The sequence below is a fragment of the Salmo salar genome, chromosome 04 (genome assembly GCF_965601325.2).
Source record: "Salmo salar chromosome 04, fSalSal1, whole genome shotgun sequence".
Taxonomy (NCBI): domain Eukaryota; kingdom Metazoa; phylum Chordata; class Actinopteri; order Salmoniformes; family Salmonidae; genus Salmo; species Salmo salar.
The window spans coordinates 4,556,621-4,582,746 of NC_138294.1; the positions used below are offsets into that span (position 1 = coordinate 4,556,621).

Genomic DNA, 26,126 nt, shown 5'->3' on the forward strand with positions numbered 1-26,126 from the left:
CAGTCTACTGAGCCTAACATCTCTCTAGTCCACCTCCACGCTTCCAGTCTACTGAGCCTAACATCTCTCTAGTCCACCTCCACGCTTCCAGTCTACTGAGCCTAACATCTCTCTAGTCCACCTCCACGCTTCCAGTCTACTGAGCCTAACATCTCTCTAGTCCACCTCCACGCTTCCAGTCTACTGAGCCTAACATCTCTCTAGTCCACCTCCACGCTTCCAGTCTACTGAGCCTAACATCTCTCTCTAGTCCACCTCCACGCTTCCAGTCTACTGAGCCTAACATCTCTCTAGTCCACCTCCACGCTTCCAGTCTACTGAGCCTAACATCTCTCTAGTCCACCTCCACGCTTCCAGTCTACTGAGCCTAACATCTCTCTAGTCCACCTCCACGCTTCCAGTCTACTGAGCCTAACATCTCTCTAGTCCACCTCCACGCTTCCAGTCTACTGAGCCTAACATCTCTCTAGTCCACCTCCACGCTTCCAGTCTACTGAGCCTAACATCTCTCTAGTCCACCTCCACGCTTCCAGTCTACTGAGCCTAACATCTCTCTAGTCCACCTCCACGCTTCCAGTCTACTGAGCCTAACATCTCTCTAGTCCACCTCCACGCTTCCAGTCTCGATATCACTGGGACTGGTCTTTAAAATACTGGTCCTATAGACCGATGATGGACTTTGAGTCAGGTCCTGGAGTACCCCTCCCCCCCAACCCAGGAGAGGGTTGGGAAAGTTGACATGTGATGTGTTGTATGGGATGTAGTTGTAGTCTTACCCGTAGTCAGGGTGATGTAGTGGGGGTCTTACCCGTAGTCAGGGTGATGTAGTGGGGGTCTTACCCGTAGTCAGGGTGATGTAGTGGGGGTCTTACCCGTAGTCAGGGCGATGTATGGGATGTAGTGGGGGTCTTACCCGTAGTCAGGGTGATGTATGGGATGTAGTGGGGGTCTTACCCGTAGTCAGGGTGATGTAGTGGGGGTCTTACCCGTAGTCAGGGCGATGTATGGGATGTAGTGGGGGTCTTACCCGTAGTCAGGGTGATGTATGGGATGTAGTGGGGGTCTTACCCGTAGTCAGGGTGATGTATGGGATGTAGTGGGGGTCTTACCCGTAGTCAGGGTGATGTAGTGGGGGTCTTACCCGTAGTCAGGGTGATGTATGGGATGTAGTGGGGGTCTTACCCGTAGTCAGGGTGATGTATGGGATGTAGTGGGGGTCTTACCCGTAGTCAGGGTGATGTAGTGGGGGTCTTACCCGTAGTCAGGGTGATGTAGTGGGGGTCTTACCCGTAGTCAGGGTGATGTAGTGGGGGTCTTACCCGTAGTCAGGGGATGTATGGGATGTAGTGGGGGTCTTACCCGTAGTCAGGGTGATGTAGTGGGGGTCTTACCCGTAGTCAGGGTGATGTAGTGGGGGTCTTACCCGTAGTCAGGGTGATGTAGTGGGGGTCTTACCCGTAGTCAGGGTGATGTATGGGATGTAGTGGGGGTCTTACCCGTAGTCAGGGTGATGTATGGGATGTAGTGGGGGTCTTACCCGTAGTCAGGGTGATGTAGTGGGGGTCTTACCCGTAGTCAGGGCGATGTATGGGATGTAGTGGGGGTCTTACCCGTAGTCAGGGTGATGTAGTGGGGGTCTTACCCGTAGTCAGGGTGATGTATGGGATGTAGTGGGGGTCTTACCCGTAGTCAGGGTGATGTAGTGGGGGTCTTACCCGTAGTCAGGGGGATGTATGGGATGTAGTGGGGGTCTTACCCGTAGTCAGGGTGATGTATGGGATGTAGTGGGGGTCTTACCCGTAGTCAGGGTGATGTAGTGGGGGTCTTACCCGTAGTCAGGGGGATGTATGGGATGTAGTGGGGGTCTTACCCGTAGTCAGGGCGATGTATGGGATGTAGTGGGGGTCTTACCCGTAGTCAGGGGGATGTATGGGATGTAGTGGGGGTCTTACCCGTAGTCAGGGCGATGTATGGGATGTAGTGGGGGTCTTACCCGTAGTCAGGGTGATGTATGGGATGTAGTGGGGGTCTTACCCGTAGTCAGGGGGATGTAGTGGGGGTCTTACCCGTAGAGGTATTCAGCGAAGACAGCAGCCTCTGGCAGCAGCTTCTCCAACATCTCCTCTCCTTCGTCCCCTTTAGTCTTAATGAACTCACACAGAGCTCTCCAGTACAACACGCGCTCACAGGACAGAGACCCAGCTGGGACCAGCATCCTACAGACACACAGTCAGTCAGTGAGTGAGTGAGAGAGGGAGAGAGCGGAGAGAGAGAGAGACGAGAGAGAGCAGAGAGAGACGAGAGAGAGACGAGAGAGAGACAGAGAGAGCGACAGAGAGAGAGAGAGACAGAGAGCAGAGAGAGACAGAGCGAGCAGAGAGGGCAGAGAGCAGAGAGCAGCGGAGAGAGGAGCAGAGAGAGAGAGAGAGAGAGAGAGAGACAGAGCGAGAGAGAGACGGAGAGAGCAGAGAGAGAGACAGAGAGAGAGCAGAGAGAGAGACAGAGAGAGAGCAGCAGAGAGAGAGAGAGACAGAGCGAGACAGAGCGCAGAGAGAGGCGAGAGCAGAGAGCAGACAGAGCTGGGCGGTCAGTTAGTGTGTGTCCCGACACACGTCACTCTCCTCTGTCTGTCTGTCTCTGTCTGTCTGTCTGTCTGTCTGTCTGTCTGTCTGTCTGTCTGTCTGTCTGTCTGTCTGTCCCTGTTGTCCAGCTGAAGGCAGTGGTCCAGCAGCTTGTCCTGAGGTGTGTGTGTGAACAGAGCGCTCGGTGTGTCCAGGGCGGTCAGTGTGTGTGTGTGTGTGTGTGTGTGTGTGTGTGTGTGTGTGTGTGTGTGTGTGTGTGTGTGTGTGTGTGTGTGTGTGTGTGTGTGTGTGTGTGTGGGTACCTGTTGTCCAGCTGAAGGCAGTGGTCCAGCAGCTTGTCCTGAGGTGTGTGTGTGAACAGAGCGCTCAGTGTGTCCAGGGCGGTCAGTGTGTGTGTGTGTGTGTGTGTGTGTGTGTGTGTGTGTGTGTGTGTGTGTGTGTGTGTGTGTGTGTGTGTGGGTACCTGTTGTCCAGCTGAAGGCAGTGGTCCAGCAGCTTGTCCTGAGGTGTGTGTGTGAACAGAGCGCTCAGTGTGTCCAGGGCGGTCTGAGAGCAGTTCTCTACATCCAGTTTGTGCAACAGCTCCAACACATCACCTTGGAGAAGATTCAGCCAGGCTGGGAGGAGACGGACCTGCACCACTTCCCTCACTGATTCTACAACACAGAGACACACACCAAAATATTTATTGCAGGGGGGGGGGGGGGTTGGGTTCAAGAGGGGGTCCCTCCCCCTACCTGTTTTTTTTTTTAATTTTTTTATTTAACCTTTATTTTACTAGGCATGTCAGTTAAGAACAAATTGTTATTTACAATGACGGCCTACCCCCCTCCGGCCAAACCCGAACGACGCCGGGGCAATTGCTCAGTTTGGCCGGGCGGCCAGCTCTACGAAGAGTCTTGGTGGTTCCAAACTTCTTACATTTAAGAATGATGGAGGCGACTGTGTTCTTGGGGACCTTCAATGGTGCAGAAATGTTTTGGTACCCTTCCCCAGATCTGGGCCTCGACACAATCCTGTCTCGGAGCTCTATGGACAATTCCATCAACCTCATGGCTTGGTTTTTGCTCTGACATGCACTGTCAACTGTGGGACCTTATATAGACAGGTGTGTGCCTTTCCAAATCATGTCCAATCAATTGAATTTACCACAGGTGGACTCCAATCAAGTTGTAGAAACATCTCAAGGATGATCAATGGAAACAGGATGCACCTGAGCTCAATTTCAAGTCTCATAGCAAAAGGTCTGAATACTTATGTAAATAAGGTATTTCTTTTATATATATATATATATATATAATTGTAAAAAAAAAAATGTCTAAACATATTTTTTTGCTTTGTCATTATGAGGTACTCTATGTATTGATAAGAAGAAAAACATTTTTTTTAATCAATTTTAGAATAAGGCTGTAACGTGACCAAAAAAAATAAAGAAATGGGGAAACGGTCTAGAGATCTGAATACTTTTCCGAAGGCACTGTATATATCTCGCGACTGCATGATTGAAAAACCGCTTGTGTCTATCAATGCAGGACCACAATAATTATACTCCACTGCGCTCTGCAGATATTGGGAGGACCATAAGCATCGCATCTTCAGGACACTGATCCAATTCTGATAAGACCTACTTGATCGATTTTATTTTTGACTTAAATATATATTCTTCCTGTCCGACAAAGAAAAATAATGTACGGGCAAGGGGATAACCGTTAATGTTGAGCCCTGGTTTAACTAGTTAGCCATACTATCGATCAATTGTATGTCTCAGAAAACAAGCATAAATATAGGGAGTATAACGCGGGCCTTCCTGTCAGGGAGCATAACGCGGGCCTTCCTGTCAGGGAGCATAACGCGGGCCTTCCTGTCAGGGAGCGTAACGCGGGCCTTCCTGTTGGGGAGCATAACGCGGGCCTTCCTGTCAGGGAGCATAACGCGGGCCTTCCTGTCGGGGAGCATAACGCGGGCCTTCCTGTTGGGGAGCGTAACGCGGGCCTTCCTGTTGGGGAGCGTAACGCGGGCCTTCCTGTTGGGGAGCGTAACGCGGGCCTTCCTGCTAGGGAGCGTAACGCGGGCCTTCCTGCTAGGGAGCGTAACGCGGGCCTTCCTGTTAGGGAGCGTAACGCGGGCCTTCCTGCTAGGGAGCGTAACGCGGGCCTTCCTGCTAGGGAGCGTAACGCGGGCCTTCCTGTTAGGGGGCGTAACGCGGGCCTTCCTGCTAGGGGGCGTAACGCGGGCCTTCCTGTTAGGGAGCGTAACGCGGGCCTTCCTGTTAGGGAGCGTAACGCGGGCCTTCCTGCTAGGGGGCGTAACGCGGGCCTTCCTGTTAGGGGGTGTAACGCGGGCCTTCCTGCTAGGGGGCGTAACGCGGGCCTTCCTGTTAGGGGGTGTAACGCGGGCCTTCCTGCTAGGGAGCGTAACGCGGGCCTTCCTGTTAGGGGGCGTAACGCGGGCCTTCCTGTTAGGGAGCGTAACGCGGGCCTTCCTGTTAGGGGGCGTAACGCGGGCCTTCCTGCTAGGGAGCGTAACGCGGGCCTTCCTGCTAGGGAGCGTAACGCGGGCCTTCCTGTTCGGGGGCGTAACGCGGGCCTTCCTGCTAGGGGGCGTAACGCGGGCCTTCCTGTTAGGGGGCGTAACGCGGGCCATCCTGTTAGGGAGCGTAACGCGGGCCTTCCTGTCAGGGAGCGTAACGCGGGCCTTCCTGTCAGGGAGCGTAACGCGGGCCTTCCTGCTAGGGAGCGTAACGCGGGCCTTCCTGTCAGGGAGCGTAACGCGGGCCTTCCTGTCAGGGAGCGTAACGCGGGCCTTCCTGTTAGGGAGCGTAACGCGGGCCTTCCTGTCAGGGAGCGTAACGCGGGCCTTCCTGTTAGGGGGCGTAACGCGGGCCTTCCTGTCGGGGAGCGTAACGCGGGCCTTCCTGTTAGGGAGCGTAACGCGGGCCTTCCTGTCAGGGAGCGTAACGCGGGCCTTCCTGTCGGGGAGCGTAACGCGGGCCTTCCTGCTAGGGAGCGTAACGCGGGCCTTCCTGTCGGGGAGCGTAACGCGGGCCTTCCTGTTAGGGGGCGTAACGCGGGCCTTCCTGTTAGGGAGCGTAACGCGGGCCTTCCTGTCAGGGAGCATAACGCGGGCCTTCCTGCTAGGGAGCGTAACGCGGGCCTTCCTGTCAGGGAGCGTAACGCGGGCCTTCCTGCTAGGGAGCGTAACGCGGGCCTTCCTGCTAGGGAGCGTAACGCGGGCCTTCCTGTCAGGGAGCGTAACGCGGGCCTTCCTGCTAGGGAGCGTAACGCGGGCCTTCCTGCTAGGGAGCGTAACGCGGGCCTTCCTGCTAGGGAGCGTAACGCGGGCCTTCCTGTTAGGGGGCGTAACGCGGGCCTTCCTGCTAGGGAGCGTAACGCGGGCCTTCCTGTTAGGGGGCGTAACGCGGGCCTTCCTGTTAGGGGGCGTAACGCGGGCCTTCCTGTCAGGGAGCGTAACGCGGGCCTTCCTGCTAGGGAGCGTAACGCGGGCCTTCCTGTTAGGGAGCGTAACGCGGGCCTTCCTGTTAGGGGGCGTAACGCGGGCCTTCCTGTTAGGGAGCGTAACGCGGGCCTTCCTGTTAGGGAGCGTAACGCGGGCCTTCCTGCTAGGGAGCGTAACGCGGGCCTTCCTGCTAGGGAGCGTAACGCGGGCCTTCCTGCTAGGGAGCGTAACGCGGGCCTTCCTGCTAGGGAGCGTAACGCGGGCCTTCCTGTTAGGGGGCGTAACGCGGGCCTTCCTGCTAGGGAGCGTAACGCGGGCCTTCCTGTTAGGGAGCGTAACGCGGGCCTTCCTGCTAGGGAGCGTAACGCGGGCCTTCCTGTCAGGGAGCGTAACGCGGGCCTTCCTGTTAGGGAGCGTAACGCGGGCCTTCCTGTTAGGGAGCGTAACGCGGGCCTTCCTGTTAGGGAGCGTAACGCGGGCCTTCCTGCTAGGGGGCGTAACGCGGGCCTTCCTGCTAGGGAGCGTAACGCGGGCCTTCCTGCTAGGGAGCGTAACGCGGGCCTTCCTGCTAGGGAGCGTAACGCGGGCCTTCCTGTCAGGGAGCGTAACGCGGGCCATCCTGCAAGGGAGCGTAACGCGGGCCTTCCTGCTAGGGAGCGTAACGCGGGCCTTCCTGCTAGGGGGCGTAACGCGGGCCTTCCTGCTAGGGAGCGTAACGCGGGCCTTCCTGCTAGGGGGCGTAACGCGGGCCTTCCTGCTAGGGAGCGTAACGCGGGCCTTCCTGTTAGGGGGCGTAACGCGGGCCTTCCTGTTAGGGAGCGTAACGCGGGCCTTCCTGTTAGGGAGCGTAACGCGGGCCTTCCTGCTAGGGAGCGTAACGCGGGCCTTCCTGTTAGGGGGCGTAACGCGGGCCTTCCTGTTAGGGAGCGTAACGCGGGCCTTCCTGTTAGGGAGCGTAACGCGGGCCTTCCTGCTAGGGAGCGTAACGCGGGCCTTCCTGCTAGGGAGCGTAACGCGGGCCTTCCTGCTAGGGAGCGTAACGCGGGCCTTCCTGCTAGGGAGCGTAACGCGGGCCTTCCTGTTAGGGGGCGTAACGCGGGCCTTCCTGCTAGGGAGCGTAACGCGGGCCTTCCTGTTAGGGAGCGTAACGCGGGCCTTCCTGTCAGGGAGCGTAACGCGGGCCTTCCTGTTAGGGGGCGTAACGCGGGCCTTCCTGTTAGGGGGCGTAACGCGGGCCTTCCTGCTAGGGAGCGTAACGCGGGCCTTCCTGTCAGCGAGCGTAACGCGGGCCTTCCTGTTAGGGGGCGTAACGCGGGCCTTCCTGTTAGGGGGCGTAACGCGGGCCTTCCTGTTAGGGAGCGTAACGCGGGCGCCTTCCTGTTCGGGTAACTTGGGGTAAACAACCACCCAGGATAATATGCCCCCTGCCTGTACTTCACACAAACCACTTCATATCCCCATTTCCCCCCCCAACACTGTCCCCTTGGTCACCCCCAAGTTACCCTACAAATGAGGTGCGTTACATTTTAGCACCAGTCTAACGCTCTAATTAATTATAACACATTTAGCAGCTGAGAAATAAATACAGGAGGAATGAAGAGCGGGATCCACCTCTATTTAACAGATGTCATTAAAACTGCCGTTTCCCCCCCCCCAACGGCATTGCTTTAAGAATGACGGTTCATCCATTGACTGCTTGTCAGAATGCATGTTCCCCTCCCTACGGCACTTATAACACGAGCCTTGAGGAATATTTGGTCTGGCACAGAACACACGACGAGCCGACGAGGTTAAACAGATCGACGAGGTTAAACAGATCGACGAGGTAAACAGATCGACGAGGTAAACAGATCAGCGAGCCGACGAGGTAAACAGACCGACGAGCCGACGAGGTAAACAGATCGACGAGGTAAACAGATCAGCGAGCCGACGAGGTTAAACAGACCAACGAGCCGACGAGGTAAACAGATCGACGAGGTAAACAGATCAACAAGCCGACGAGGTAAACAGATCAACGAGCCGACGAGGTAAACAGATCAACAAGCCGACGAGGTAAACAGATCAACGAGGTAAACAGATCGACGAGCCGACGAGGTAAACAGACCGACGAGGTAAACAGATCAACAAGCCGACGAGGTAAACAGATCAACGAACCGACGAGGTAAACAGATCAACAAGCCGACGAGGTAAACAGATCGACGAGGTAAACAGATCGACGAGGTAAACAGATCGACGAGCCGACGAGGTAAACAGATCGACGAGGTAAACAGATCGACGAGCCGACGAGGTAAACAGATCAACAAGCCGACGAGGTAAACAGATCGACGAGGTAAACAGATCGACGAGCCGACGAGGTAAACAGATCGACGAGGTAAACAGATCGACGAGCCGACGAGGTAAACAGATCAACAAGCCGACGAGGTAAACAGATCGACGAGGTAAACAGATCGACGAGGTAAACAGATCGACGAGCCGACGAGGTAAACAGATCATCTATTCTACGGGCTTGTCAAGTTGTTCTATCCTTTTGTTTGCAGAGGAAAAGTACATGGAACGTTCTAGCACCTTCAAAGTGCGCCTCGGGAAGAAATATTATTTCATGGTCCATCATTTTTTTTTTGTTGCGTGGACGCAATGATTTTGCTGCGGTGCAGCGCCACAGCCAAATGATGGCAGCAGAAACACACACACAGAGTTGCAGCCCCCCCACACAGTTGCAGCCACACACACACACAGAGTTGCAGCCCCCCACCACACAGAGTTGCAGCCGCCCCACACACACACAGAGTTGCAGCCCCCCACCACACAGAGTTGCAGCCCCCCACCACACAGAGTTGCAACCCCCCACCACACAGAGTTGCAGCCCCCCCACACACACAGAGTTGCAGCCCCCCACACACACAGAGTTGCAGCCCCCCACCACACAGAGTTGCAGCCCCCCCCACACAGAGTTGCAGCCCCCCCACAGACAGAGTTGCAGCCCCCCACCACACAGAGTTGCAGCCCCCCCACACAGAGTTGCAGCCCCCCCCCACACAGAGTTGCAGCCCCCTACACACAGAGTTGCAGCCCCCGCCCTACACAGAGTTGCAGCCAGAGGGACAGTGTGTGTGTTTACCTGCAGTATCGTGGAGACCCTGCTGCAGCAGACTGACTCTCTGGGCGATACTCAGAGCTCTGATGTGGACCTTGTCTGCCAGAACCTGAAACACACACACAGTCATTAACAACTTTACATTTAAGCTGGGTTCAGGTCTGTAAGGCCAGTTTAGTGTGTGTTTAAGCTGGGTTCAGGTCTATAAAGCCAGTTTAGTGGGTGTTTAAGCTGGGTTCAGGTCTAAGGCCAGTTTAGTGGGTGTTTTAGCTGGGTTCAGTAAGGCCAGTTTAGTGTGTGTTTTAGCTGGGTTCAGGTCTATAAGGCCAGTTTAGTGGGTGTTTTAGCTGGGTTCAGGTCTGTAAAGCCAGTTTAGTGTGTGTTTTAGCTGGGTTCAGGTCTGTAAAGCCAGTTTAGTGTGTGTTTAAGCTGGGTTCAGGTCTGTAAGGCCAGTTTAGTGGGTGTTTAAGCTGGGTTCAGGTCTATAAGGCCAGTTTAGTGTGTGTTTTAGCTGGGTTCAGGTCTATAAAGCCAGTTTAGTGGGTGTTTTAGCTGGGTTCAGGTCTAAGGCCAGTTTAGTGTGTGTTTTAGCTGGGTTCAGTAAGGCCAGTTTAGTGTGTGTTTAAGCTGGGTTCAGGTCTATAAGGCCAGTTTAGTGTGTGTTTTAGCTGGGTTCAGGTCTATAAGGCCAGTTTAGTGTGTGTTTTAGCTGGGTTCAGGTCTATAAGGCCAGTTTAGTGTGTGTTTAAGCTGGGTTCAGTAAGGCCAGTTTAGTGTGTGTTTAAGCTGGGTTCAGGTCTATAAGGCCAGTTTAGTGTGTTTAAGCTGGGTTCAGGTCTATAAGGCCAGTTTAGTGTGTGTTTTAGCTGGGTTCAGGTCTATAAGGCCAGTTTAGTGTGTGTTTTAGCTGGGTTCAGGTCTATAAGGCCAGTTTAGTGTGTTTAAGCTGGGTTCAGGTCTATAAGGCCAGTTTAGTGTGTTTAAGCTGGGTTCAGGTCTATAAGGCCAGTTTAGTGTGTGTTTAAGCTGGGTTCAGGTCTAAGGCCAGTTTAGTGTGTGTTTAAGCTGGGTTCAGGTCTGTAAAGCCAGTTTAGTGGGTGTTTAAGCTGGGTTCAGGTCTATAAGGCCAGTTTAGTGGGTGTTTAAGCTGGGTTCAGGTCTCTAAGGCCAGTTTAGTGTGTGTTTAAGCTGGGTTCAGGTCTAAGGCCAGTTTAGTGGGTGTTTTAGCTGGGTTCAGGTCTATAAGGCCAGTTTAGTGGGTGTTTAAGCTGGGTTCAGGTCTCTAAGGCCAGTTTAGTGTGTGTTTAAGCTGGGTTCAGGTCTGTAAAGCCAGTTTAGTGTGTGTTTTAGCTGGGTTCAGTAAGGCCAGTTTAGTGGGTGTTTTAGCTGGGTTCAGGACTGTAAGGCCAGTTTAGTGGGTGTTTAAGCTGGGTTCAGGTCTAAGGCCAGTTTAGTGTGTGTTTTAGCTGGGTTCAGGTCTATAAAGCCAGTTTAGTGTGTGTTTAAGCTGGGTTCAGGTCTATAAGGCCAGTTTAGTGTGTGTTTAAGCTGGGTTCAGGTCTAAGGCCAGTTTAGTGTGTGTTTTAGCTGGGTTCAGGTCTATAAAGCCAGTTTAGTGTGTGTTTAAGCTGGGTTCAGGTCTATAAGGCCAGTTTAGTGTGTGTTTAAGCTGGGTTCAGGTCTATAAAGCCAGTTTAGTGTGTGTTTAAGCTGGGTTCAGGTCTATAAAGCCAGTTTAGTGGGTGTTTTAGCTGGGTTCAGGTCTGTAAAGCCAGTTTAGTGGGTGTTTAAGCTGGGTTCAGGTCTATAAAGCCAGTTTAGTGTGTGTTTTAGCTGGGTTCAGGTCTATAAAGCCAGTTTAGTGTGTGTTTAAGCTGGGTTCAGTAAGGCCAGTTTAGTGTGTGTTTTAGCTGGGTTCAGGTCTATAAAGCCAGTTTAGTGTGTGTTTTAGCTGGGTTCAGGTCTATAAAGCCAGTTTAGTGGGTGTTTTAGCTGGGTTCAGGTCTAAGGCCAGTTTAGTGGGTGTTTAAGCTGGGTTCAGGTCTATAAAGCCAGTTTAGTGGGTGTTTTAGCTGGGTTCAGGTCTATAAGGCCAGTTTAGTGGGTGTTTAAGCTGGGTTCAGGTCTATAAGGCCAGTTTAGTGGGTGTTTAAGCTGGGTTCAGGTCTAAGGCCAGTTTAGTGTGTGTTTTAGCTGGGTTCAGGTGTGTAAAACCAGTTTAGTGTGTGTTTAAGCTGGGTTCAGGTCTGTAAAGCCAGTTTAGTGGGTGTTTTAGCTGGGTTCAGGTCTATAAGGCCAGTTTAGTGTGTGTTTAAGCTGGGTTCAGTAAGGCCAGTTTAGTGTGTGTTTAAGCTGGGTTCAGGTCTATAAAGCCAGTTTAGTGTGTGTTTTAGCTGGGTTCAGGTCTGTAAAGCCAGTTTAGTGTGTGTTTAAGCTGGGTTCAGTTCTAAGGCCAGTTTAGTGGGTGTTTTAGCTGGGTTCAGGTCTATAAAGCCAGTTTAGTGTGTGTTTTAGCTGGGTTCAGGTCTAAGGCCAGTTTAGTGGGTGTTTAAGCTGGGTTCAGTAAGGCCAGTTTAGTGGGTGTTTAAGCTGGGTTCAGGTCTGTAAGGCCAGTTTAGTGTGTGTTTAAGCTGGGTTCAGGTCTATAAAGCCAGTTTAGTGTGTGTTTTAGCTGGGTTCAGGTCTATAAGGCCAGTTTAGTGGGTGTTTAAGCTGGGTTCAGGTCTGTAAAGCCAGTTTAGTGTGTGTTTAAGCTGGGTTCAGGTCTAAGGCCAGTTTAGTGGGTGTTTAAGCTGGGTTCAGGTCTATAAGGCCAGTTTAGTGGGTGTTTTAGCTGGGTTCAGGTCTATAAGGCCAGTTTAGTGTGTGTTTTAGCTGGGTTCAGGTCTCAGGCCAGTTTAGTGGGTGTTTAAGCTGGGTTCAGGTCTGTAAAGCCAGTTTAGTGTGTGTTTTAGCTGGGTTCAGTAAGGCCAGTTTAGTGGGTGTTTTAGCTGGGTTCAGGACTGTAAGGCCAGTTTAGTGGGTGTTTAAGCTGGGTTCAGGTCTAAGGCCAGTTTAGTGTGTGTTTTAGCTGGGTTCAGGTCTATAAAGCCAGTTTAGTGTGTGTTTAAGCTGGGTTCAGGTCTATAAGGCCAGTTTAGTGTGTGTTTAAGCTGGGTTCAGGTCTAAGGCCAGTTTAGTGTGTGTTTTAGCTGGGTTCAGGTCTATAAAGCCAGTTTAGTGTGTGTTTAAGCTGGGTTCAGGTCTATAAGGCCAGTTTAGTGTGTGTTTAAGCTGGGTTCAGGTCTATAAAGCCAGTTTAGTGTGTGTTTAAGCTGGGTTCAGGTCTATAAAGCCAGTTTAGTGGGTGTTTTAGCTGGGTTCAGGTCTGTAAAGCCAGTTTAGTGGGTGTTTAAGCTGGGTTCAGGTCTATAAAGCCAGTTTAGTGTGTGTTTTAGCTGGGTTCAGGTCTATAAAGCCAGTTTAGTGTGTGTTTAAGCTGGGTTCAGTAAGGCCAGTTTAGTGTGTGTTTTAGCTGGGTTCAGGTCTATAAAGCCAGTTTAGTGTGTGTTTTAGCTGGGTTCAGGTCTATAAAGCCAGTTTAGTGGGTGTTTTAGCTGGGTTCAGGTCTAAGGCCAGTTTAGTGGGTGTTTAAGCTGGGTTCAGGTCTATAAAGCCAGTTTAGTGGGTGTTTTAGCTGGGTTCAGGTCTATAAGGCCAGTTTAGTGGGTGTTTAAGCTGGGTTCAGGTCTATAAGGCCAGTTTAGTGGGTGTTTAAGCTGGGTTCAGGTCTAAGGCCAGTTTAGTGTGTGTTTTAGCTGGGTTCAGGTGTGTAAAACCAGTTTAGTGTGTGTTTAAGCTGGGTTCAGGTCTGTAAAGCCAGTTTAGTGGGTGTTTTAGCTGGGTTCAGGTCTATAAGGCCAGTTTAGTGTGTGTTTAAGCTGGGTTCAGTAAGGCCAGTTTAGTGTGTGTTTAAGCTGGGTTCAGGTCTATAAAGCCAGTTTAGTGTGTGTTTTAGCTGGGTTCAGGTCTGTAAAGCCAGTTTAGTGGGTGTTTTAGCTGGGTTCAGTAAAGCCAGTTTAGTGGGTGTTTAAGCTGGGTTCAGGTCTGTAAAGCCAGTTTAGTGTGTGTTTAAGCTGGGTTCAGGTCTAAGGCCAGTTTAGTGGGTGTTTAAGCTGGGTTCAGTAAGGCCAGTTTAGTGGGTGTTTAAGCTGGGTTCAGGTCTAAGGCCAGTTTAGTGGGTGTTTAAGCTGGGTTCAGGTCTATAAGGCCAGTTTAGTGGGTGTTTAAGCTGGGTTCAGGTCTCTAAGGCCAGTTTAGTGGGTGTTTAAGCTGGGTTCAGTAAGGCCAGTTTAGTGTGTGTTTTAGCTGGGTTCAGGTCTGTAAAGCCAGTTTAGTGGGTGTTTTAGCTGGGTTCAGGTCTAAGGCCAGTTTAGTGGGTGTTTAAGCTGGGTTCAGGTCTCTAAGGCCAGTTTAGTGGGTGTTTAAGCTGGGTTCAGTAAGGCCAGTTTAGTGTGTGTTTTAGCTGGGTTCAGGTCTCAGGCCAGTTTAGTGGGTGTTTTAGCTGGGTTCAGGTCTATAAGGCCAGTTTAGTGTGTGTTTTAGCTGGGTTCAGGTCTATAAAGCCAGTTTAGTGGGTGTTTTAGCTGGGTTCAGGTCTGTAAAACCAGTTTAGTGGGTGTTTAAGCTGGGTTCAGGTCTATAAAGCCAGTTTAGTGTGTGTTTTAGCTGGGTTCAGGTCTGTAAAGCCAGTTTAGTGTGTGTTTAAGCTGGGTTCAGGTCTATAAGGCCAGTTTAGTGGGTGTTTAAGCTGGGTTCAGGTCTCTAAGGCCAGTTTAATGGGTGTTTTAGCTGGGTTCAGGTCTATAAGGCCAGTTTAGTGTGTGTTTTAGCTGGGTTCAGTAAGGCCAGTTTAGTGTGTGTTTAAGCTGGGTTCAGCAAGGCCAGTTTAGTGTGTGTTTAAGCTGGGTTCAGGTCTGTAAAACCAGTTTAGTGTGTGTTTTAGCTGGGTTCAGGTCTGTAAAGCCAGTTTAGTGTGTGTTTAAGCTGGGTTCAGGTCTATAAGGCCAGTTTAGTGGGTGTTTAAGCTGGGTTCAGGTCTCTAAGGCCAGTTTAATGGGTGTTTTAGCTGGGTTCAGGTCTAAGGCCAGTTTAGTGTGTGTTTAAGCTGGGTTCAGTAAGGCCAGTTTAGTGTGTGTTTTAGCTGGGTTCAGGTCTATAAAGCCAGTTTAGTGTGTGTTTAAGCTGGGTTCAGGTCTATAAAGCCAGTTTAGTGTGTGTTTTAGCTGGGTTCAGGTCTCTAAGGCCAGTTTAGTGGGTGTTTTAGCTGGGTTCAGGTCTGTAAAGCCAGTTTAGTGTGTGTTTAAGCTGGGTTCAGGTCTATAAGGCCAGTTTAGTGGGTGTTTTAGCTGGGTTCAGGTCTCTAAGGCCAGTTTAGTGTGTGTTTAAGCTGGGTTCAGTAAGGCCAGTTTAGTGGGTGTTTTAGCTGGGTTCAGGTCTGTAAGGCCAGTTTAGTGGGTGTTTTAGCTGGGTTCAGTAAGGCCAGTTTAGTGTGTGTTTTAGCTGGGTTCAGGTCTGTAAAACCAGTTTAGTGGGTGTTTTAGCTGGGTTCAGTAAGGCCAGTTTAGTGGGTGTTTAAGCTGGGTTCAGGTCTAAGGCCAGTTTAGTGTGTGTTTAAGCTGGGTTCAGGTCTATAAGGCCAGTTTAGTGTGTGTTTTAGCTGGGTTCAGGTCTAAGGCCAGTTTAGTGTGTGTTTAAGCTGGGTTCAGGTCTAAGGCCAGTTTAGTGTGTGTTTTAGCTGGGTTCAGGTCTAAGGCCAGTTTAGTGTGTGTTTTAGCTGGGTTCAGGTCTATAAGGCCAGTTTAGTGTGTGTTTAAGCTGGGTTCCGTAAAGCCAGTTTAGTGTGTGTTTTAGCTGGGTTCAGGTCTATAAGGCCAGTTTAGTGGGTGTTTTAGCTGGGTTCAGGTCTGTAAAGCCAGTTTAGTGTGTGTTTAAGCTGGGTTCAGGTCTAAGGCCAGTTTAGTGTGTGTTTTAGCTGGGTTCAGGTCTATAAGGCCAGTTTAGTGGGTGTTTTAGCTGGGTTCAGGTCTGTAAAGCCAGTTTAGTGTGTGTTTAAGCTGGGTTCAGTAAGGCCAGTTTAGTGTGTGTTTAAGCTGGGTTCAGGTCTGTAAAACCAGTTTAGTGTGTGTTTAAGCTGGGTTCAGTAAGGCCAGTTTAGTGTGTGTTTAAGCTGGGTTCAGTAAGGCCAGTTTAGTGTGTGTTTAAGCTGGGTTCAGGTGTGTAAAACCAGTTTAGTGTGTGTTTAAGCTGGGTTCAGGTCTAAGGCCAGTTTAGTGTGTGTTTTAGCTGGGTTCAGGTGTGTAAAACCAGTTTAGTGTGTGTTTAAGCTGGGTTCAGGTGTGTAAAACCAGTTTAGTGTGTGTTTAAGCTGGGTTCAGGTCTGTAAAACCAGTTTAGTGTGTGTTTAAGCTGGGTTCAGGTCTGTAAAACCAGTTTAGTGTGTGTTTAAGCTGGGTTCAGGTGTGTAAAACCAGTTTAGTGTGTGTTTAAGCTGGGTTCAGGTCTGTAAAACCAGTTTAGTGTGTGTTTAAGCTGGGTTCAGGTGTGTAAAACCAGTTTAGTGTGTGTTTAAGCTGGGTTCAGGTCTGTAAAACCAGTTTAGTGTGTGTTTAAGCTGGGTTCAGGTCTGTAAAACCAGTTTAGTGTGTGTTTAAGCTGGGTTCAGGTCTGTAAAACCAGTTTAGTGTGTGTTTAAGCTGGGGTTTTATTTTACCTTTATTTAACTAGTCAGTTAAGAACAAATTCTTATTTTCAATGACGGCCTACCGGGGAACAACTTGCAACCTTTCGGTTACTAGTCCAACGCTCTAAACACTAGGCTACGCTGCCGCCCCAGGGGGGGGTTTCAGGTCTGTAAGGCCAGTTTAGTGTGTGTGTGTGTGTGTGTGTGTGTGTGTGTGTGTGTGTGTGTGTGTGTACCTGGTAAGCTAGCTTGCGGACATTCTCCTTAACATCCCTGGTGCGTTTCAGTATCTTGGGGAGGGTGAGAGAGGAAGGGGCGATGCACGACAGAACGGCTCGACGAACCTCCGGGTTGGAATCATTCTCCAAGATCAACAGGTAGGCTGGACGAGAGGAGAGGAAGAGAGAGAGAGAGAGAGAGAGAGAGAGAGAGAGAGAGGAAGAGAGAGAGAGGAAGAGAGAGAGAGGAAGAGAGAGAGGAAGAGAGAGAGGAAGAGAGAGAGAGGAAGAGAGAGGAAGAGAGAGAGAGAGAGAGAGAGAGAGAGAGAGGAAGAGAGAGAGAGGAAAAGAGAGAGAGGAAGAGAGAGAGAGAGAGGAAGAGAGAGAGAGAGAGAGGAAGAGAGAGAGAGGAAAAGAGAGAGAGGAAGAGAGAGAGAGAGAGAGAGAGAGAGGAAGAGAGAGAGAAGAGAGAGGAAGAGAGAGAGAAGAGAGAGGAAGAGAGAGAGACAGAGAGAGAGAGGAAGAGAGAGAGAGAGTTGTGTGTGGGTGACCTGGACCCTTTTAACATCGATGGTTCTAGTGGATTCTGTAGTCTAGTCGTGACCCAGAGAGTTCTGGATCCAGACAGTGTGAGGTAGTAACATCAGTACCATTCACAGTGGGACATTGTTGGTTCTGTGGTTCCTGTAGTCTAGCCATGGCCAGAGAGGCCTGGATCCTGACGTTGGGGAACTTGTCTGTGACTCTGACCAACATGGCCCGGTGGATACCGTCGAACAGGTCGTCGTCGATCTGGGCGTTCTCCGCCATGCTGCCTAGCAACTTGTTGATCAGCTGACACACACGGAACCTGACCGCGTGGCTGTTGGCCTTGTGGGACTGAGGGAGGGAGGGAGGGAGGGAGGGAGGGAGGGAGGGAGGGAGGGAGGGAGGGAGACACTTGGGTTAGCAGCGAAGAAGAAGCATCAATACCTTGACCATTGATTGACATTGCAGATGTCCTGATCAGTCCGACGATACCGTCAGAGTAGTGTTGTCATGACACCAGTATCACCAAACTACAGCAATAATACATGTTCTACAACAGACTGAACTTCGTGATCCTTCAAGAACCTGTTTTATATCAAGATACTGTCTGGTCCTGTCTGGTCCTGTTTTATATCAAGATACTGTCTGGTCCTGTTTTATACCAGATACTGTCTGGTCCTGTCTGGTCCTGTTTTATATCAGATACTGTCTGGTCCTGTCTGGTCCTGTTTTATATCAGATACTGTCTGGTCCTGTCTGGTCCTGTTTTATACCAGATACTGTCTGGTCCTGTTTTATATCAGATACTGTCTGGTCCTGTCTGGTCCTGTTTTATACCAGATACTGTCTGGTCCTGTTTTATATCAGATACTGTCTGGTCCTGTCTGGTCCTGTTTTATACCAGATACTGTCTGGTCCTGTTTTATATCAGATACTGTCTGGTCCTGTCTGGTCCTGTTTTATATCAGATACTGTCTGGTCCTGTTTTATATCAGATACTGTCTGGTCCTGTCTGGTCCTGTTTTATATCAGATACTGTCTGGTCCTGTTTTATACCAGATACTGTCTGGTCCTGTCTGGTCCTGTTTTATATCAGATACTGTCTGGTCCTGTCTGGTCCTGTTTTATATCAGATACTGTCTGGTCCTGTCTGGTCCTGTTTTATATCAGATACTGTCTGGTCCTGTCTGGTCCTGTTTTATACCAGATACTGTCTGGTCCTGTCTGGTCCTGTTTTATATCAGATACTGTCTGGTCCTGTTTTATACCACTGTCTGGTCCTGTTTTATATCAGATACTGTCTGGTCCTGTTTTATATCAGATACTGTCTGGTCCTGTCTGGTCCTGTTTTATACCAGATACTGTCTGGTCCTGTCTGGTCCTGTTTTATATCAGATACTGTCTGGTCCTGTTTTATATCAGATACTGTCTGGTCCTGTTTTATATCAGATACTGTCTGGTCCTGTCTGGTCCTGTTTTATACCAGATACTGTCTGGTCCTGTTTTATACCAGATACTGTCTGGTCCTGTCTGGTCCTGTTTTATATCAGATACTGTCTGGTCCTGTTTTATACCAGATACTGTCTGGTCCTGTCTGGTCCTGTTTTATATCAGATACTGTCTGGTCCTGTCTGGTCCTGTTTTATATCAGATACTGTCTGGTCCTGTCTGGTCCTGTTTTATATCAGATACTGTCTGGTCCTGTCTGGTCCTGTTTTATACCAGATACTGTCTGGTCCTGTCTGGTCCTGTTTTATATCAGATACTGTCTGGTCCTGTTTTATACCAGATACTGTCTGGTCCTGTCTGGTCCTGTTTTATATCAGATACTGTCTGGTCCTGTTTTATACGTCTGTCAGATACTGTCTGGTCCTGTTTTATATCAGATACTGTCTGGTCCTGTCTGGTCCTGTTTTATATCAGATACTGTCTGGTCCTGTTTTATACCAGATACTGTCTGGTCCTGTCTGGTCCTGTTTTATATCAGATACTGTCTGGTCCTGTTTTATACCAGATACTGTCTGGTCCTGTCTGGTCCTGTTTTATATCAGATACTGTCTGGTCCTGTTTTATACCAGATACTGTCTGGTCCTGTCTGGTCCTGTTTTATATCAGATACTGTCTGGTCCTGTTTTATATCAGATACTGTCTGGTCCTGTTTTATACAGATACTGTCTGGTCCTGTCTGGTCCTGTTTTATATCAGATACTGTCTGGTCCTGTTTTATATCAGATACTGTCTGGTCCTGTCTGGTCCTGTTTTATATCAGATACTGTCTGGTCCTGTCTGGTCCTGTTTTATATCAGATACTGTCTGGTCCTGTTTTATACCAGATACTGTCTGGTCCTGTCTGGTCCTGTTTTATATCAGATACTGTCTGGTCCTGTCTGGTCCTGTTTTATATCAGATACTGTCTGGTCCTGTCTGGTCCTGTTTTATACCAGATACTGTCTGGTCCTGTTTTATATCAGATACTGTCTGGTCCTGTTTTATATCAGATACTGTCTGGTCCTGTTTTATATCAGATACTGTCTGGTCCTGTTTTATATCAGATACTGTCTGGTCCTGTCTGGTCCTGTTTTATATCAGATACTGTCTGGTCCTGTCTGGTCCTGTTTTATATCAGATACTGTCTGGTCCTGTTTTATATCAGATACTGTCTGGTCCTGTCTGGTCCTGTTTTATATCAGATACTGTCTGGTCCTGTCTGGTCCTGTTTTATATCAGATACTGTCTGGTCCTGTTTTATACCAGATACTGTCTGGTCCTGTTTTATACCAGATACTGTCTGGTCCTGTCTGGTCCTGTTTTATATCAGATACTGTCTGGTCCTGTTTTATACCAGATACTGTCTGGTCCTGTTTTATATCAGATACTGTCTGGTCCTGTCTGGTCCTGTTTTATATCAGATAGTGTCTGGTCCTGTTTTATATCAGATACTGTCTGGTCCTGTCTGGTCCTGTTTTATATCAGATACTGTCTGGTCCTGTTTTATATCAGATACTGTCTGGTCCTGTCTGGTCCTGTTTTATATCAGATACTGTCTGGTCCTGTCTGGTCCTGTTTTATATCAGATACTGTCTGGTCCTGTTTTATATCAGATACTGTCTGGTCCTGTTTCATACCAGATACTGTCTGGTCCTGTTTTATATCAGATACTGTCTGGTCCTGTTTTATATCAGATACTGTCTGGTCCTGTCTGGTCCTGTTTTATACCAGATACTGTCTGGTCCTGTCTGGTCCTGTTTTATATCAGATACTGTCTGGTCCTGTTTCATATCAGATACTGTCTGGTCCGCTCCAGATACTGTCTGGTCCTGTTTTATATCAGATACCGTCTGGCCGTCGCTGTCTGGTCCTGTTTTATACCAGATACTGTCTGGTCCTGTCTGGTCCTGTTTTATATCAGATACTGTCTGGTCCTGTCTGGTCCTGTTTTATATCAGATACTGTCTGGTCCTGTTTTATATCAGATACTGTCTGGTCCTGTTTTATATCAGATACTGTCTGGTCCTGTTTTATACCAGATACTGTCTGGTCCTGTTTTATATCAGATACTGTCTGGTCCTGTTTTATATCAGATGCTGTCTGGTCCTGTCTGGTCCTGTTTTATATCAGATACTGTCTGGTCCTGTCTGGTCCTGTTTTATACCAGATACTGTCTGGTCCTGTCTGGTCCTGTTTTATATCAGATACTGTCTGGTCCTGTTTTATATCAGATACTGTCTGGTCCTGTCTGGTCCTGTTTTATATCAGATACTGTCTGGTCCTGTCTGGTCCTGTTTTATATCAGATACTGTCTGGTCCTGTCTGGTCCTGTTTTATATCAGATACTGTCTGGTCCTGTCTGGTCCTGTTTTATATCAGATACTGTCTGGTCCCGTTTTATATCAGATACTGTCTGGTCCTGTTTTATATCAGATACTGTCTGGTCCTGTTTTATATCAGATACTGTCTGGTCCTGTCTGGTCCTGTTTTATACCAGATACTGTCTGGTCCTGTCTGGTCCTGTTTTATATCAGATACTGTCTGGTCCTGTTTCATATCAGATACTGTCTGGTCCTGTTTTATATCAGATACTGTCTGGTCCTGTTTTATATCAGATACTGTCTGGTCCTGTCTGGTCCTGTTTTATACCAGATACTGTCTGGTCCTGTCTGGTCCTGTTTCATACCAGATACTGTCTGGTCCTGTTTTATATCAGATACCGTCTGGTCCTGTTTTATATCAGATACTGTCTGGTCCTGTTTTATACCAGATACTGTCTGGTCCTGTCTGGTCCTGTTTTATATCAGATACTGTCTGGTCCTGTCTGGTCCTGTTTTATATCAGATACTGTCTGGTCCTGTTTTATATCAGATACCGTCTGGTCCTGTTTTATATCAGATACTGTCTGGTCCTGTTTTATACCAGATACTGTCTGGTCCTGTTTTATATCAGATACTGTCTGGTCCTGTTTTATATCAGATGCTGTCTGGTCCTGTCTGGTCCTGTTTTATATCAGATACTGTCTGGTCCTGTCTGGTCCTGTTTTATACCAGATACTGTCTGGTCCTGTCTGGTCCTGTTTTATATCAGATACTGTCTGGTCCTGTTTTATATCAGATACTGTCTGGTCCTGTCTGGTCCTGTTTTATATCAGATACTGTCTGGTCCTGTCTGGTCCTGTTTTATATCAGATACTGTCTGGTCCTGTCTGGTCCTGTTTTATATCAGATACTGTCTGGTCCTGTCTGGTCCTGTTTTATATCAGATACTGTCTGGTCCTGTTTTATATCAGATACTGTCTGGTCCTGTCTGGTCCTGTTTTATATCAGATACTGTCTGGTCCTGTTTTATATCAGATACTGTCTGGTCCTGTCTGGTCCTGTTTTATACCAGATACTGTCTGGTCCTGTTTTATACCAGATACTGTCTGGTCCTGTCTGGTCCTGTTTTATACCAGATACTGTCTGGTCCTGTTTTATATCAGATACTGTCTGGTCCTGTCTGGTCCTGTTTTATATCAGATACTGTCTGGTCCTGTCTGGTCCTGTTTTATATCAGATACTGTCTGGTCCTGTTTTATATCAGAAAGTGTGAGAGGCTGTCTGTGTCCCAAACGGGCATCCTATCCACTAAAAAGGGTAACTACTAACATATAGTCTTGAGCAGTATGCAGATAGTTCTACCGACCTTATGCCATCATGGGATATTCGCTAACACTGGCACTGAGCACACCAATTTTCAATCCAAAGGTTAGCAATGCTAAAGAGAACATGTAAAATCACATAGTGAATGCTAGCTAAATGCTAACGATTCTAAACAGTCTCTGACAAACTATTTGCCTAGACAGACATCCCAGCTCATAAAGTTATACAAGTAACTCAAATTCTACTCAGTTTTCTGCACGTACAAAACAAATATTAAGACAGCAGGGATCTTTTCCAGGAGGGGATTCTCATGCTGTTACCAAGACAAGCCGGATCACAAGAAGCTAACCAGTGAAGGCCTTTTACAGACTGGACATATTTTACCATTATCACGTCACACTGCGCGGATGTTACCTAAATAAATCTAGATATCAACCTGTCCAGAATGATCGATTTGCTTCAGTTCTGTCGTCACATTGTGCGATTGGCTTGCGAGGCTACCTCAGCCGCCGCGGGCTACGTCGACAGCGGCGGTCTATCTGACCTAAGCATGTGCCAGCGCCAACAGCACAAGCCCCACTCTACGCTCATGCACGACTTAGGGAAAAAACTGAAAGTATGTACCGTTTTCAAAACAAAAAAAACGTCATATGTCCAAACCCAGAATCAAATCGGCTTCCCCCAAAATAACATGGTCACTGTGCTAAAAGATTTATTATGATTGGTGATTTCGTGCCTTTATTAAAATCCCATCAGGTAAGCCTGATTTCAGATGTGTCAAGATTATTAGGGAAATCGTTCTTCTTGCACAGCATGTAAACGTTTTAAAAATCAAACGATTATTTTAATCTGACTATTCCCAATAAATGGCATTACAGTTCCTGTACTGTCACAGGTATTGTTGTGTTCATACCGAAGTGTTCCTATTGGTCAGTCATCAGGATCGGCTCGTAATACCAGCCACACAAATCAAAGCAAAACAAATCTGACACCGACAGAACTTTTGTCGGAGCCAACGACCTCACGTAGCGGTACTGAACCAGCAGACCCAGTCTCACTGAACGAGGAGCCAAGACGTAGTGGTACTGAACCAGCAGACCCAGTCTCACTGAACGAGGAGCCAAGACGTAGTGGTACTGAACCAGCAGACCCAGTCTCACTGAACGAGGAGCCAAGACGTAGTGGTACTGAACCAGCAGACCCAGTCTCACTGAACGAGGAGCCAAGACGTAGTGGTACTGAACCAGCAGACCCAGTCTCACTGAACGAGGAGCCAAGACGTAGTGGTACTGAACCAGCAGACCCAGTCTCACTGAACGAGGAGCCAAGACATAGTGGTACTGAACCAGCAGACCCAGTCTCACTGAACGAGGAGCCAAGACGTAGTGGTACTGAACCAGCAGACCCAGTCTCACTGAACGAGGAGCCAAGACGTAGTGGTACTGAACCAGCAGACCCAGTCTCACTGAACGAGGAGCCAAGACGTAGTGGTACTGAACCAGCAGACCCAGTCTCACTGAACGAGGAGCCAAGACGTAGTGGTACTGAACCAGCAGACCCAGACCCTGTCTCACTGAACGAGGAGCCAAGACGTAGTGGTACTGAACCAGCAGCCCTGGACCCTGTCTCACTGAACGAGGAGCCAAGACGTAGTGGTACTGAACCAGCAGACCCAGTCTCACTGAACGAGGAGCCAAGACGTAGTGGTACTGAACCAGCAGACCCAGACCCTGTCTCACTGAACGAGGAGCCAAGACGTAGTGGTACTGAACCAGCAGACCTAGACCCTGTCTCACTGAACCAGCCAAGACGTAGCGGTCCTGAATCAGAGCCAAGACACCCGGACAATCGTTTATAACTTATGAATTTACCCATCACTTGGAATTTCTGTCTGGGATGGCAAAATCGTGGCATAAGACGGCTAAAATCATACAGTGTGTGGGGGAGGCTTTAGCTAGTTTACTAGCTACTAAGTTAGCAAACCAGATGCACAACTCCAGAGCATTTAGCACACGTTAGACAATATTTAGCTAGTAAACATTTAGTTGTGAATTCCATACTGTAACCACCTTTCACAGCGTGTTGCTGCACAACAGTGACTCACAAGGCTCAGGTCTCTTCGTCATCGTGTGCTTGTAAACAAGCACGTGACTGAGGACTACAGCTTCATAACGAAAACGTTATGGTGACAGGTGAAATGAACAAGTTTTATATCTCCTAAAACATTATTTCACAAAGTCGACTGTAGATATTTACTTATAAAAATAAAAAAAGTACCTACAAAATATTCAAATGTATAAAGAAAAAAATGTATTGTTTCAACGGTATTGAAAAACCATCGTGTGGATATTTACACATACCCCAGGTATACAGTATACCGCCCACTACCATTGGGCCCTGGTTAAAAGCAATGCAGTACATAAGAGATAGTTTGGGACTCGCCAGAGTTGTAGTACCTCCAACAGGAAATTGAACATGTAACTGAGGAAGGGGTTCTCGTCCTCCTCTTCCTCCTCCTCCTCCTCTTCCTCCTCCTCTCCTCCCTCGGTGGAAGACGTATGGAAGCTGGTGGAGAATTTGGAGACGAACTCTATAATGTTTTCCACTGCCGGTTCTCTCTTGTACACGATCATGGCATGTTTCAGGTACCGGACAAACTCCTGGTGGAATAATGTCTTGTCGTCCAACTAGAGACGGGACAGACGGGCAACACAGGAAACAGGGTTGGGGGGGGTTAAGGATGGTGGTTCTATTTCTGGTAATAGAAAGGGGATTAACAGGAACAGTGGTATAAACATGTGTGTGTCACTGTGTCCACCTTGTTGAACAGTATATGTGTGTGTGTGTGGATAGGAAGTTTTTTCAGAGCCACAACTCTTCTACACCTGCATTGCTTGCTGTTTGTGGTTTAAGGCTAGGTTTCTATATAGCACTTTAACATCAGCTGATGTAAAAAGGGATTTATAAATACATTTGATTGATTGTGTGTGTTTGCAGGTGTGTGTGTTTATATGGTATGTGCTTGTGTGTGTTTATAGACGTGTGTGGACCTTGTTGTACGTGTTCTTGAGACTCGCCACCAGTTTAGCCTTGTTGTTATGTCCTTTCTGAGCCCGCTGAAACGCCTCTTTTATCGCCAACTCACTTTCCCCAGTCATGTTTTCTCTCCTGAAGAAAGAAAAACGTTATCATTCAAACAAACACAGGTATAAACTACACTAGCTGGCTAGTTAGCACACACAAAAAAAAGACAATAAGCCTAGCTAACCTATTCTACAATGAAGGGAAACAGTCAATGTATGTGACAGGAAAATTGGGTGAAACATCCAACAACAAGCAGTACTGTTTGTGGCTATTCGACGTTTAATTTAGCTACCTAGTATTTAGCTACTATAGCCAACGTCGTAGCAGCAGGCAGCTGTAACGTTAGCAGTTACAGTATTAACGACGTTGGCTATCTAACTCTAGTTTTATTTAGCGAAACTTATTTCAAATGACCCATTTCACTATTCCAGAAGAACATCTCACCCGTACTCTTCGGCTAGAATAGCTATCTCACATAAAGTCCTCTATTATCCAATAATTAACCGTTTTAAAAGCTAAAAAAGAAATAGCTGGCTAACGAAGCTAGCGAAGCTAACTAGCTAACGTTTCTCTCCCTCAAGCTCCCAACCGACACTCAAGGCAGGGGGGGGGGGGGGGGGGGAAACAACGTCTCAAAAGTATCAAAGAGGTTTGGGGGAAATGATATGTTTCACACAAAAGAAAGTAACATTGACAACATCGTTTATTTTTCATAAATAATATAAATATATATAACATAAAAAATACATTGCGATTGTCCGTTTGTTCTTACTTGCTGTTGACAACTCTGAGCTGCTTGTCGTCTTCTGCCGCCTGTTTTCAAACAATTTAACTGCCAGTCTCGCGAGAGGTGAGATTTGTGTTGATGACGTCATTTCCTGTTTTTTTTTTTTTTTTTTTTTGTATTGTATTTTAATTTCACCTTTATTTTTTATTTAATAACCAGGTAAACTAGTTGAGAATAAGTTCTCATTTACAACTGCGACCTGGCCAAGATAAAAAAAAAAAAGCAAAACAGTGCGACACAAACAACAACACAGAGTTACACATGGAAATAAACAAACATACAGTCAATAACACAACAGAAAAAAAGTTATACCCACTAAAAATATTTGCCCTCTCTCGCTCATCATGTGGCTTTCCGACCTTTCAAAAGTCAGAGTGTGAATTGCACATTTTTTTTCTTTAACAAAAAATGGGAAAAATAATTAATTGCACCACCATCTAACACAAAATATACACCACTATCCCCAACAAACACACTACTTTGGCCCCAACAGATCCTACGCACCATGCAGGCCGTTGGCCTGG

The 26,126-nt window shown here is 48.3% G+C and overlaps 1 protein-coding gene across 3 annotated transcripts in view; it reads right to left on the reverse strand.

Annotated features, from left to right (window-relative positions):
• ncapg (non-SMC condensin I complex, subunit G) overlaps positions 1 to 25,666 on the reverse strand; it is a 76,059-nt gene extending 50,393 nt beyond the window's left edge. The window contains exons 1-8 of one of the 3 annotated variants that reach the window (XM_082973774.1): positions 25,588 to 25,666; positions 24,782 to 24,899; positions 24,188 to 24,418; positions 16,722 to 16,950; positions 16,090 to 16,235; positions 9,157 to 9,241; positions 3,046 to 3,238; positions 2,067 to 2,216 (exon numbers count right to left, since the gene is read on the reverse strand). In XM_082973774.1, the coding sequence (XP_082829900.1) occupies positions 2,067 to 2,216; positions 3,046 to 3,238; positions 9,157 to 9,241; positions 16,090 to 16,235; positions 16,722 to 16,950; positions 24,188 to 24,418; positions 24,782 to 24,889 (1,142 nt within the window). In that variant the 5' untranslated portion in view covers positions 24,890 to 24,899; positions 25,588 to 25,666. 3 annotated transcript variants of the gene reach the window in all.
• Between the last annotated feature and the right edge of the window lie 460 nt (positions 25,667 to 26,126).